General features: G+C 40.0%; 1 protein-coding gene and 1 long non-coding RNA gene across 2 annotated transcripts in view; both read left to right on the forward strand.

Annotated features, from left to right (window-relative positions):
• LOC134454007 (uncharacterized) overlaps positions 1-13,911 on the forward strand; it is a 102,235-nt gene that overhangs the window by 1,653 nt on the left and 86,671 nt on the right. Inside the window, exons 2-6 of the mRNA XM_063204748.1 lie at positions 978-1,087; positions 1,414-1,477; positions 2,090-2,173; positions 2,375-2,501; positions 2,942-3,075. Of these exons, the coding sequence (XP_063060818.1) occupies positions 978-1,087; positions 1,414-1,477; positions 2,090-2,173; positions 2,375-2,501; positions 2,942-3,075 (519 nt within the window). The remainder of the gene's footprint in view (positions 1-977; positions 1,088-1,413; positions 1,478-2,089; positions 2,174-2,374; positions 2,502-2,941; positions 3,076-13,911) is intronic.
• LOC134454735 (uncharacterized) lies at positions 4,492-4,958 on the forward strand. Its single transcript, XR_010035909.1, has 3 exons — positions 4,492-4,575; positions 4,678-4,750; positions 4,868-4,958. It is a non-coding gene; the product is annotated as an uncharacterized LOC134454735 (long non-coding RNA).

Consider the following 13,911-nt stretch of genomic DNA (forward strand, 5'->3'; position numbering starts at 1 on the left):
AGATAATTTCAAATGTGTATTACAGTTGGCCCAAAGATGAAATTTGGTGTGTCACAGGAATATGAGTGGACCCAGTCCACAGTCATATGCAACAGAATGGGAATGTGCAGGCACATTAGAGCTATATGATGGGAAAGGGTGTGTGTGTGACATTTAACTGACTATTAAGTGCAACCATGTACAATTTTAGTCCTTTAAAAAAAAAAAAGAGTTTGGCCAATGATTTTGTTCCAGATTTTGATTTTGGCCCTCAGTTCTTTTGAGTTTGACACCCCTAATCAATGCACTGTATGAAACATAGTGCAATCAATGCACTGTAACATAGTCTAATATCAATGCACTGTATGAAACATAGTGCAATCAATGCACTGTATGAAACATAGTCTAATCAATGCACTGTTTGAAACATAGTCTAATATCAATGCACTGTATGAAACATACTCTAGTCTAATGCACTGTAACATAGTCTAATATCAATGCACTGTATGAAACATAGTTTAATCAATACACTGTAACATAGTTTAATCAATACACTGTATGAAACATAGTTTAATCAATACACTGTAACATAGTTTAATCAATACACTGTAACATAGTCTAATCAATACACTGTATGAAACATAGTCTAATCAATACACTGTAACATAGTCTAATCAATACACTGTATGAAACATAGTCTAATCAATACACTGTAACATTGTCTAATATCAATGCACTGTATGAAACACAGTCTAATATCAATGCACTGTATGAAACATAGTGCAATCAATGCACTGTATGAAACATAGTCTAATCAATGCACTGTTTGAAACATAGCCTAATCAATACACTGTAACATAGTCTAATATCAATGCACTGTATGAAACATACTCTAGTCGATGCACTGTAACAAAATCTAATATCAATGCACTGTATGAAACATAGTCTCATCAATGCACTGTATGAAACACAGTCTAATGCACTGTATTTGTTTGCAGCCGCAACAGGTTCTGCCTGGATAACATTGCCACGGCTGTGAGGTCTTTATGGAGCATTGGAGTCCAGAATCTCATCGTTTGCATTCCGCACTGGATGGAAGAGCCCAAACGTATGGCCTACACCATTATTTACTAACAGTAACAGCAAAAACAACAATAGTAACACAGCGGCGAGCTGTATAGCCACTTCAAAGGATGATACTCTGCTCATTTTCAGAATGTCACTTAAAATAAAATGCTTACGACATAATGTTTCTGAAAAATGTTCTGTATGACTGTGTTGCAACACTGTTATGTAATATGTCGCCTGCATCAAGTTAAGTCTTACTAAACATTTCCTTCTACTCAATGCCTACCCCATTGTAGTCTGTTTAAGTGATCAAGAAAGCAGTAGCCGATCATTAGTTATAATTGTCATCTTTTCTTCCCATTTTAGTTAAGCTACCGAAGGATCATACATTACTGCTTTTCAAGATCCCTAAGGGCGCCACTGATGTGAGGTATTATTGTTTTCCTATATCAATCTAATGTGTTAAACTGGATATCGAGTTGAAATTATTTGCCACATTGTTTTGTTTGTGATTTGGAAGCTTCTGCTGCTTAACTGCACTACATTTAAGCATCAAGTACTATCGCATGTGCTAATTGTGAACCCTGTTTTAGCTACATTGGAAAACAGACTTCCAGGGAAATCCAGGGAGAGCTGAAGCTAAGGATACTAACATTTAGAATTGGGAAAACGTCTTGGCCATTACAGGCAACTACATAGAGTCAAACTGTCTGTGTAGCCAGACTCCGCCCTCCTGGTGAACGCAACACCTTCGGCATTGCTTCATGTCAGTCCAGGAGCAATACAAATATAGTTTCTAAACTGTGGAGAAATCGGGAACTACACCCACTCTGTTGGGAGGCAATCAACTTTGAGCAGCTCCAACGGCCCTGGTTAGAGGCCTGTTCAGGGCACTGACATGATTTAAGCAGAGACGTTGTATTGGGACTGAGAAAATGTTTGGTTTAAACTTTGGCACAGCCTTTTCTGGCCTCGACCAGTAGCAAGCCGAGGGAGGCGGGTTAATCAGGTCATCGATGATAATCAGGTAACTGTGTTGCAGCTTCATGGATGCCCTGGCTAAGATGATATATGGCCTGATTATAACACAGCTTGGCCCTGACACCTGGACTGAATCCGTAAGAAGGTAAATAAAATCACAGACGTTTGTGCAAAATTCTGCGGGTGGATATAGTGTAATTTCAACAGCTCTTAATATTTGTACAACATTGAAGTAACTTACAGGAGAAGTGCAATATTTGAACGGTACAGTAGGCCTCTTTTTATAAGGCCTAGATGCAATGCTTTGTTTTTGTCATCACTTCATACACTGAACTATCTTCCACAGGATTCTTCAGTTCACTATGACCAACGATAAGTTTTTTATTGCTGAAGACCCTTTCGGACGAAAGAGTGATCTGACCAGAATCCTCACAGCATATCCAGTTGCAAGCCAACAAGAAGTGATAGAAAGGGTGTGTGTGCCATGCCCCACAAATCGCTGCAAATACAGTCAAGCACACAAAATAAATCAATCAAATCAATTAATGAAAGTGAAGTAATAAATCACAATACCCACACAAATTTGCATTCAGAGACTGTCATACACGGGCTGCTAGTCAATAAAATCATAAAAGCCGGTATTAAACACAAACGCAGAGAACTCAAAACTCCTACCCCACAAGGCTCTCAAGCGTAATATATTTTCAAATTTAAGTCCAACCAACAAGCGACACAGCCTCCTCCAATGACATCGATCAGACCCCAGCCGAGAGGCCAATGACCACTCAACCATTGTGAATACAATATAGGCACATTTTAGGCATATAGGCACATTTTTATTCAAGCTCCTTGTCTTTTCTAATATCCACTTTAAAATTGCTTCTTTGCTGTATGTTCATATGTTTGTTATCAGATGGAAGAAATCCAACACACCTGGGAGGAGCTCTTGAAAATGCAGAAGAAACGTAAAGATGACATAGTTCTAAAAAAGTTCCGCAATACTCAGCAAAAGAAGTTGATAATTGATGGGAGCAATGTGGCGATGAGGTGAGAAGTGTCCTTTGAAAAAGATGAAGATAAAACGAGTTCTGAGACAAACATTTGTTGACTATTGAATACTGTAATATTGTTCAACATTAAAAACTTTCCCCACAATACACTCATACAGCTTGGGGATTCTTAAAATATATCAGAATACGGTCTTGACCTTAATGTTCTCTACTAAAAAAAGAAACAAATTTTGGGCTACAACATTAATTTACATTACATTAGTTTACATTACATCACATTTGGGAGACGCTTTTATCCAAAGCGACTTACAATCGAGGACATAATCATAGCATAGTACAAACCCCAACTCCGGTGAAGTTGGGACGGCTGGTAAACAGTGAATAAAATCAAAATGCTGTTTACCAAACATCCCAACTTCACCGGAGTTGGGGTTTGTACAACACTTGATACAAGGTGCGCAGGAAATATACAGAACAAGGTGCAAATGTCAGGTGTTTGTTTTTGTACGTGCATTAACACAGGGTTAAGTATAAACATACACATACTACACCCACACACTCAACGCACAACATGCCTAGAGTCTACTCTGGGTTTGGGCCAGCGAGGAGGGAAGTCTTTACTTGCTTCTGGAAGAATAAAAGAGATGATCCTAGTCTTGTTGCTTCTGGAAGTTTGTTCCACCACTGAGGGACAATGGCAGATAACAGTTTCAAACAGATGCAAAAGGTGTTTGATATTTGTATGTAATTTTCCCTTAATTCTTAGTTTTATCTTTACTTCTTTTTATTCTATTTTCACCTGCCATGCCTTGTGTTTTTACTGCTTTTTATTGCATGCCTTGAGCTTCTATTGCTTTTATGCTTTTATTTTTTTATTTGTTTCATGTTGTTTTGCTTTACATTGTTTTATCTTACTTTACCATACAGCACATTGAATTGCTTTTTTGTATGAAATGCGCTATGAATATAAAATTGCCTTACCTTTAATTCGGATTGCTTAGAAAGAACAGTGGCCACTGTGAGGAAAAAATACCCTTGGGTATTATTCACAAGCTCTCTCTCTCTCTCACACACACACACACACACACACACACACACACACACACACACACACACACACACACACACACACACACTTACACACACACACACACACACACACACACACACACACACACACACACACACACACACACACACACACACACACACACACACACACACACACACACACACACACACACACACACACACACACAAGCATGTGCGCGTGCGCGTGCACGCACACAAACACAACTTCAGTAGGTTTTATGATCTTACAGGTGCTTCAAGTGACAGTAAATTTTGTTCATAATGTTTTGACTTTACATGAAGTTAACATTACATCTCTTTCTGTTTTCCACCAGTCATGGCCTGTACACATTCTTCTCCTGCAACGGGATTGGTGTAGTAATTAACGACTTCCAGAAGAAGGGCCATCACAACATTGACGTCCACGTGCCAAACTGGAGGATGAACTCAAAGAACACTGTTGTCGGTACGTTTTTGAGCCCATTCTGGCCATGGCTTTTGTCTCTAATTTCTTTGATTCTTAAATTGTTTTCAGTTGTTTTGATTTAATTATTTGTTTGTTTGACAGACCATCGTGATCTGATACTTCTTCAACAGAAGGGTTTTATCTCTTCCACTGCTAGTCGTTGTTATGACGATAAGTGAGTAAGCTTCTTGGTTATCATCATTTTTCTGCATTAAGTTCACGAGTCTTCATGAGAAACATCTGTATTTCTTTTCTGTCCCGCAACTCCTCCTCTATTTTATGGATATTCTAGCCTCCTGTTCAGAGACAGTGAACCCAATGGATGGATCGTATCAAATGACAAGTTCAGAGATGCCCCTGAAAGATACAAGGATGCTGTTGGCAGGTGAGGCATAGCAGTAACCAAAACCCTACAAGAGATTTCCTATTTTCTGAATAATTTAAAATTCTGATTTTACCAGCCCTGCCCTGTTCTCTGCTCTGTTGTAGGTGCATTCGATTTACATTTGAGGGAAATCAGTTTAAAGAGGAACCATCTTCATATGAGGTACAACACGCACGCACACACGCACGCACGCACGCACGCACGCACGCACGCACGCACGCACGCACACACACACACACACACACACACACCTTATTTACAGTATTCAGTGTTCCACTTACCACCGAGGGTATATTTCTGTTGTGAAATACTGAAATATTGTTTTTAGACAAGAAATGTATGTTACATATACAGCATTTCTGACACTAACAAAAAATTCTGTCATTTACTGTAAAATATTGGTAACCACATGAAAGTGATTTCTTGTATTAGGCCAACATATTTTAGTGTTTAAATGTCTTCATCTCATGTCTTCATCAATATCACATGTAATGTGTGTCCTTACAGGGCGATGATTGCTGATTGAAAGGAGTAGTATTGCAATTGATTTTAGTATTTTGAATGATAGTGTGTTCCATGAGAAAACCAGGGATGCATTTCTTGAAGTCAAAGTTGCTTACTACATTAGCTACTTTATTGTTTTCAATGCATTTTCCCATTTGCAACTACCGGAGTTGCTAACAGGCTAACAACTTCTCTTTTGAGAAATGCACCCCAGGGCTTTTCTTCATGAAAATTTTGTCAAATCTCAAGAATTGTGTGTACTAGTGTTTGGGAAGAGTGTGTTTAAGAACTGGAATTTGGGTGTTTTTCTTTGATGTTCAGTGGCATTGATTCACAGGTTTGGTGAATGTGCGAGATGTTTACAGAATTGTGTATCAAGTACTATATACTATATGTAAAGAATCGAGGAAAAACTGCAATGTCATTATATAACATCATTTTGCACAGGAGGTGAAGGTCAATGTAAACAGACTTCCCCATCCCAGCGTATGTCCTCAAAAGAGATAATAGAAATAGCATGGTGTACATCATTAGAGTATGGCATGGCCGCGAGGAGAGTCACTTGCTGGATCTCAAATGGTGCACTTGTTTACGTCAGTGTTCATGTTTCAGTGTGTGTGGCGTATTAGCCTCTTACTGCAGATGGGGTAGCCGGCAGATCTATTCACTATTTGCTGGAAATACTCAATTACATCATAACATTGCTATGACTTTACAAAGAGCCTCAAAGGTACACTGTGCAGGAAATGGTCAAAAAAGGTACTGCAACTATGCTGCTCATTGAAGCTGTGTCGCCTATTGCCATATTTGACCTTTTCATGAAAGTTTGCTCAGTAATTTCTAGTATGGCCCAAGTACAGTCATTTTTGCAGATAAAAAACAATTCAAAATGGCGGACCATGGAGAAGATCCCACTTTTCATGTATGAAAAGGGCAGTTTTTCCAGCCATAATAAATACTTAGAATTTCTTGGTGATGGTAAATATTCATGAAAAATGTAACATTAAGGAATGGGCAGCATGAATTCTGGAAATAAACAACTATAGTGTCCCTTTAATTGACAGATTAAGACATAGCCATTACAATTTTGGTGGTAGTAGGGTTATAAACATACCGTAGGCTCTGTGCTAAGAGATTAATTTACTCAATAAAACAAAGTGCACCATCTGAGACACAGCAACTTACTTCTTCTACGGTCAGTATTAGCGGCATGGTAAAGTGCAATTCCACTATCGCCAGGTCTGGAGTGTGGAATTGGTCATAGGACACCATGAAATTTTGACAGCTGTCATTACCCCCCGCAATTAAAGGGGAATTCCGGCCATTTTGGCAAGATGTCTTGATAACACTTTACTTAAAGCCAACATTATAAGCGCATTTATAACAAATTATAATGCACATTATAATTACTTACAACGTATTATGACTACACTCATAATGCTTCATGATGCTTTATATTAACAGTTATGAATATCTATGACTCTAGCTTATAATGCTTTATAAATCCAAGGGTGTCATGAGTGCTCATGACTGGCTATAAACTACAGACTGTCTGATGGGGCTTATAGTACATTATGAGTACCTATACCCCTCTATGCACAGACCTGGATGATCATAAGGGCTCATACGATGCTATAATGTTTCATGTGAGATCATAAGTCGTCAATGTGTGCTCTAAGTAAAGTGAAGTTCATATGGATGCATCTATAATGCACTGTATAATGCACATCTATAATGCATCATGATGTACTGTAAGCCCCATCAGGCAGCCTGTAGTTTATATCCAGTCATGAGCACTCATAATACCCTTGGATTTATAAAGTATTATAAGCTAGATTCATGGTTATTCATTACTGTTAACATAAAGCATCATGAAACATCATTGGTGTAGTCTGGTAGTCAAGTGTGTTTTCTCTACTTTAATATGAAAGTAACTTGTAATTGACACTTTTCATGTCTTTTCAAGTTATTTGACATTATTTAAAATATGACCAAAATGTCAATTTTCCCTCTGAATTCCTGGTAGAATTCCGGCCTATTCAAAAAAAATTCTGGTAGCTAGAGGGTTAAGTATTTATTACCAATATAACCTTAGTACAAAGCTAAATAATGTTGATGAGTTTAAATATTTAGGTGTGACCTTAGATTCTACTCTTAGTTTTAAGAAACACATTAAAAAGCTGGGTAATACTGTAAAGTATAGCATATCAAATTTTAGACATATCCGTAACTCTCTGAGTATTGATGCTGCTGTGACTTATGTCAATGCTATGATTATGTCCCACCTGCATTATTGTTTATCAAGCTGGTCCCAGGCCAACAAGACTCTTAAAATCAATTTATTCACTATACAAGCAGGCCCTGAAAGTCCTAGATAAAAGATCTTTTCACCATTGTCCTATACTGAGCAAGTATAATATGCTCAGCCTTGAAAACATCATACAATTTTCTTATCTGCGGCTAATCCATAAAGTTATTCACAATGCAGCACCCCCACCCCTAAGAACATTTGTTCAACCCTGCTCTGAATTGATGAGCAGAACGTCAAGATCCACCATTAGGGGTGATTGTAGTCTCCCAATCCGACGAACTGCTTTTGCTCAGTCAGCCTTCTCCTTCAGGGCAACCAAAACATGGAATAGTCTACCTAAAAAGTATTACTGATTATCAGGTCTTCTCAAGGGGTGTGAAAAAATGGATATTAACCAACCAGTCTTGTCAACATTAATCATATGTGGCACTGTATGCCATTTTAATGTGTGTGTGTGTGTGTGTGTGTGTGTGTGTGTGTGTGTGTGTGTGTGTGTGTTGTGTGGTGTGTGTGTGTGTGTGTGTGTGTGTGTGTGTGTGTGTGTGTGTGTGTGTGTGTGTGTGTGTGTGTGTGTGTGTGTGTGTGTGTATGTTTGACCCCTGGCCTATGGATGTGCTTACTTGTTTATATCTTTATGTTATTGTATTTTAATATTTGTTTTACCTGTCCAGGGACTGCAGATGGAAATTAGCTATATAGCTATAATCTGGCATAAGGCATCTTTTTACTTCTCTGTAATCAATGTGTATTGTCCATGGTCCCTGTTGAACTAAACTAAACTAAACTAGTAAGGACCAGTAAGCCAGCCAATCATCCACCAACAAAGACACAGACACCAGTGCAGTGGACACTGTTGCACAGCCTAAATTGACAATATCAATGGCCAGCATAATATATTGGGCCTATTGCATTACAACATCTCACTTAAACACAGACACACTCTTTGGGTAGTAAAAGGTTTATAGCTTCACTGACTTATCCACTTATCCAATTTTATTGTATTGTACTTGATGTGTATAGGGCTGTCCCTAACGATTATTTTTCTCCCGATTAGTCTATTTTTTTTTTTTTTGGAATAGTCGATTAGTCAAACAATTTTATTTATTTTTTTTGGAAGGGAAAAACTGTGATATGGCACTTAACTTTGACCTGAAAAATAATAGACAAATATAGCAGAGTGCACCTAGGGCCTATTAGGACAATGATTTTGGAAAAAAGGGGACATTTTATAAATTAGTCACAGACTATAATAAATATAATATCTATTGTTTTCAGTTCAAATAAAGTATTATCCTACATTTACTGATATATAAAGAGGTCTAAGTTATATAAGGAAAGTGGAAACAAATATGGGCTACTATGGGTTAAGTAAAGGCTACCAGAGATTTTATGAGTAGGCCTACGAGGAAAGAACTTTGAGGCTACTCTGTCCACGACACTCTGGTGACACACCAAGTCCCAGCTGGTCCCTATCCCCCTTCTGTTGCTAATATAGACCCAAGTCGTTATGTACGACATAATTATGAGTATTATTATATTTTTTGAGTGGTGCCACTGTTACCTTCATCTTCGTCTGACACTGACACCCTCAGACGTTCAGCCTCTGCCATTTTCTCCGCCTTTGTTTCAACACGTCTACCTCGCTCGCGCAGATCACTTTTTTCCTGTACAAATTACGTAGGCCTAATGGACGGTATGTTGAACACTTCGACTTATTTACGCCACCGACGTCGATTACGTCGATTAGTCGGGACAGCCCATGTGTAGATTGAAAATTCACCAGTTCATAGCAATAAAGTGTTAAATACCCCTGAATGTATTTCACAGGCTCCACCTAGTCCTCTGCCAACATCCATATCCACGTCAGCCGTCAACTCTCAACCCTCTCCAGCTCTCCTGCCGAACATCCAACCCCGCCCTTCGAGCTTTCTTCCACCAGCAATAAAGAACACAGTAAGATACCAATTAATATATATATTTGCATCATTCAAAGCTGTGAGTTTTTCAGTGCAATGCATTTTACTGCCTGCCACCCAGACGCCAACCCCTCTTCCTCTGCTCTCTCTTCCCGCCACCCAGGGTCCATCCTCTGTGCTGCCCACTGCCACCCAGCGTCCATCCTCCATGCTGCCCACTGCCACACGTGCTGCCCTGAAGACACTGGGTACCTGGCCAAATGATCGTTTGAAGAGCCAAGAGGTCAGTGAAGTTCTACAAGGACTGGAGCTCCCTTTGGCTCAGCCAGTGTCTTCAGACGTCGCCTCCAGCCAAGTGCAGCCTGAAGGGGTATGTGGGTCTGAGTCCATACAGACACTTGATAATGTGGGCCATTATATGTAACCATGTGACATCTGAAGTAGATGTCATAGACTCTATGACTAGGACTGATCACAGCAAAACGTCTGCTTTTGTTGTATTTGCAGCAAAAGTGCCATGAAGTGCATGATGTGTGTCCTGCCAAATCACTGGAGAGGAGGAGGTTGATAATGGTTAGGAATAAGTTCACATAGGCCTATCAAGTAAATTCCTCACAAAAACATAAAACTATGTTGATCCACGTTTCACCTTTCCACCATTCAAAGATATATTGTTAGCAGTAGCACCGCAATAAAATCTGCAAACAATGAATTCCTAATGCACAAAAATGTAGATGTGCATATTATATTTAAGCACATTCAGGCTTATGTGTATAATCTTTTTTCATAATGGAAGGGGTGGTGAAAAAAATAGTGATATGTGTACCCGAAAAGGACTGTATTGGAAAGGGGCTGGATCAGGTATACAACAAACGCCACAGGCTGTCCGGCCAGAACAGTAAGAAGATATCCAATGAAGTCAGACACACACAGATGTAGAGGTGTAACCGTGGTTTTACTATAAAAGTAAAGAAATACAAATAAGACATGAGAACATGTATAAATAAATGTGAATACAAGCAAAATACATATACAGATTATATACAATATAATATACAATATATACAATGAGGAGATGAGGATAGCTGCCTACAGCTGCTATCTTACCAAGGGGGAGGGGAAACATGAGGGTGACTGCCTACAGCAGACATCCTAAGCAGGGGAAATGAAGAGGGAACATGACACAGCTACCTACTAGCTGTGTGAACCTGGGCATGGGTATGTGCCTGCCTAAAGCAGACACACAGCGCATGCATTAAACAGACATAGAGAGATGTAAGCGCTACTCCACCACAGTAGCACATTACTGACTGAACCAATGTACTCTCCGGTAGAACCGCAACATTACATGGAGAAATGAGCACATACTATGCAGCTGCTAGTCAATGCAAACTGTGCAGTAAACACAACAAGACAGACATGACAATAACATAGTAACAACACATAAACTCACTCTCAGAGACGCACGGCAAGAGTACATGAGTGGACACTGGGATCCTGAAACGTCCAAGATGAAGAGAAAGAGAGTTGGATCCTAAGTTAACTGTGCATGGAGTCCCCGTGTGATGAGTGGTCTAAGTAGTGATATCTTGTCCTGGCCTTATATGCTCCCAGCAGCACAGCTGGGTGCCGAGCAGGGGTGTTACCAGCAGGCCAGGACCCAACTCTGGTCTACTTGCTGGGCCAATCACTGCCTAGCCTGCCACACACTTAGTGCATGACGGAAAAGTACCAGGTCTGTAGGTCAGTGAAAGGGTCTGTAGGTCAGTAGCAGGAGGAGCAGTAAAGGGAGGGGGGAGACAGTTAGCCCACCAGCTAGCGGGGATGGGAAACCTACTAAGAAGTTGTGAGGAGAGGCCTGGGGACTCAGGGCTCACAATTCTTAACAGATGGATTGAGGTGGACATATTGCATCATGTAATAATAAGCATTTAAATAAAAATGGAAGTAGAGAAAACATTTCTATTCAAATGATAAGCTTCTTGACATGAAAGTCAACTGTCACTTAAACATAAACATGAATTCAGACTGCACTGAAATCATTTCCTCTTATTCTAATCTTAAATCTGAGTGAATCTGAAAACCTATAGCTACATAATGTAATTAAGAGTTGGGGCAGCCGTGGCCTAGTGGTTAGAGAGTTGGTCTTTCAATCTAGGGGTTACCGGTTCAAATCCCCCCTGACCTCTCCCTACATCTCCATCCATGGTTGAAGTGCCCTTGAGCAAGGCACCTAACCCCACATTGCTCCAGGGACTATAACCAATACCCTGAAAAATAATAGTTGTAAGTCGCTTTGAATAAATGAAAGCGTCAGCTAAGTGCAATGTAATAATGTAATAATAATAAGAGTTTACTTTGTCTGGTGATGGTGGCCATATTGGATGAATTCATTTTGAGGTATTATGGAGATTTTTGAGCCTAATATACAGCATATTTGAATAAGCACCCTTCAAAATCCCTGAAAATGTTGCATATCAAACATGAACACTATCAAAGACCAAAACTAAAAACCCAAAATATGAGTTTAGACAAGTGTAGTATTTTGGGGGTCAAAAATCAGTGTTTTTTGTGGTCTCATCCTACGTTCTAGTGCCCATAATTGAAGAATGGAAAAAGGTAGACACAAACTTCCTTTTTCAGGTGAAAGTAAACAGTTCAATGCTGTTTTCTGTAGTATTTGTGTTCACAGAGACAAAGAGCATTATGTTCTGTGGATCTTGAAAGATAAGTAAAAATGTAAAAAATCGTTGACAATATGATGCTCTCTGCTTTTAAAATGGCTGCCAGCCAATAACATAAGTATTTTCTTCCAATCTGATCTTAACTCTGATGACATAATGTTCAGTGTTCATGTTTCAGTGTGTGTGGCGTAGTAGCCTCTTATTGCAGATGAGGTAGCCGACGGATCTATTCACTATTTGTTGGAAATACTCAATTACATCATAACAACATTGCTATGACTTTACAAAGAGTATTTTTATATTTTTAGAATAGGATTACTATTTATTTAGACCTGCAGTCGGCACAAACTGTATTGAATACTGCACCGGGGAGGAGAAGGGACACGATTCTGAATCAGGATAGCCTATTCCTCTCACTCCACATCTCCCGCTGTTGGCAGGAATATGCACACTTCTTTTGTCTTCATTTACTTTTTCACTTTCTATGCAAACTCTTCTAGAATCATCCCGACCACTGTCACCATCAAGGTGTTGAGTATTGAGTCTATAACAAGCAAATTACAAATCGTTGCTGCTATACAAGCCGCCAGCACAGCGACAATATGAAGCAGCATGAAATATTACCTTCCTCAATATAGGCCTATAAGTCTCCTACAGAAACACGACCAAGTCTTGTGCCTTGTCTTTAAAATATCGCCACACTTTAGATGTCTTTGTCCGTTTATTGGGCTGATTAGTGGTGTCACTGTTACCTTCATCTTCGTCTGACACTGACACCGTTTAGCCTCTGCCTTTCTCCGCGTCTGTTTCAGCACGTACCTCGCGGCTCGCGCAAATCACTTTTTTCCTGCACAAACTACGTAGGCCTAATCGACGGAATGTTGAACACTTCGACTTATTTACGCCACCGACGTAGTCGATTACGTCGATCAGTCGGGACAGCCCATTTGTAGATTGAAAATTCACCAGTTCATAGCAATAAAGTGTTAAATACCCCTGAATGTATTTCACAGGCTCCACCTAGTCCTCTGCCAACATCCATGTCCACGTCAGCCGTCAACCCTCAACCCTCTCCAGCTCTCCTGCCGAACATCCAACCCCGCCCTTCGAGCTTTCTTCCACCAGCAATAAAGAACACAGTAAGATACCAATTAATATATATATTTGCATCATTCAAAGCTGTGAGTTTTTCAGTGCAATGCATTTTGCTGCCTGCCACCCAGACGCCAACCCCTCTTCCTCTGCTCTCTCTTCCCGCCACCCAGGGTCCATCCTCTGTGCTGCCCACTGCCACCCAGCGTCCATCCTCCATGCTGCCCACTGCCACACGTGCTGCCCTGAAGACACTGGGTACCTGGCCAAATGATCGTTTGAAGAGCCAAGAGGTCAGTGAAGTTCTACAAGGACTGGAGCTCCCTTTGGCTCAGCCAGTGTCTTCAGACGTCGCCTCCAGCCAAGTGCAGCCTGAAGGGGTATGTGGGTCTGAGTGCATACAGAGACTTGATAATGTGGGCCATTATATGTAACCATGTGACA

Source organism: Engraulis encrasicolus, chromosome 8 (genome assembly GCF_034702125.1).
Source record: "Engraulis encrasicolus isolate BLACKSEA-1 chromosome 8, IST_EnEncr_1.0, whole genome shotgun sequence".
Classification (NCBI taxonomy): domain Eukaryota; kingdom Metazoa; phylum Chordata; class Actinopteri; order Clupeiformes; family Engraulidae; genus Engraulis; species Engraulis encrasicolus.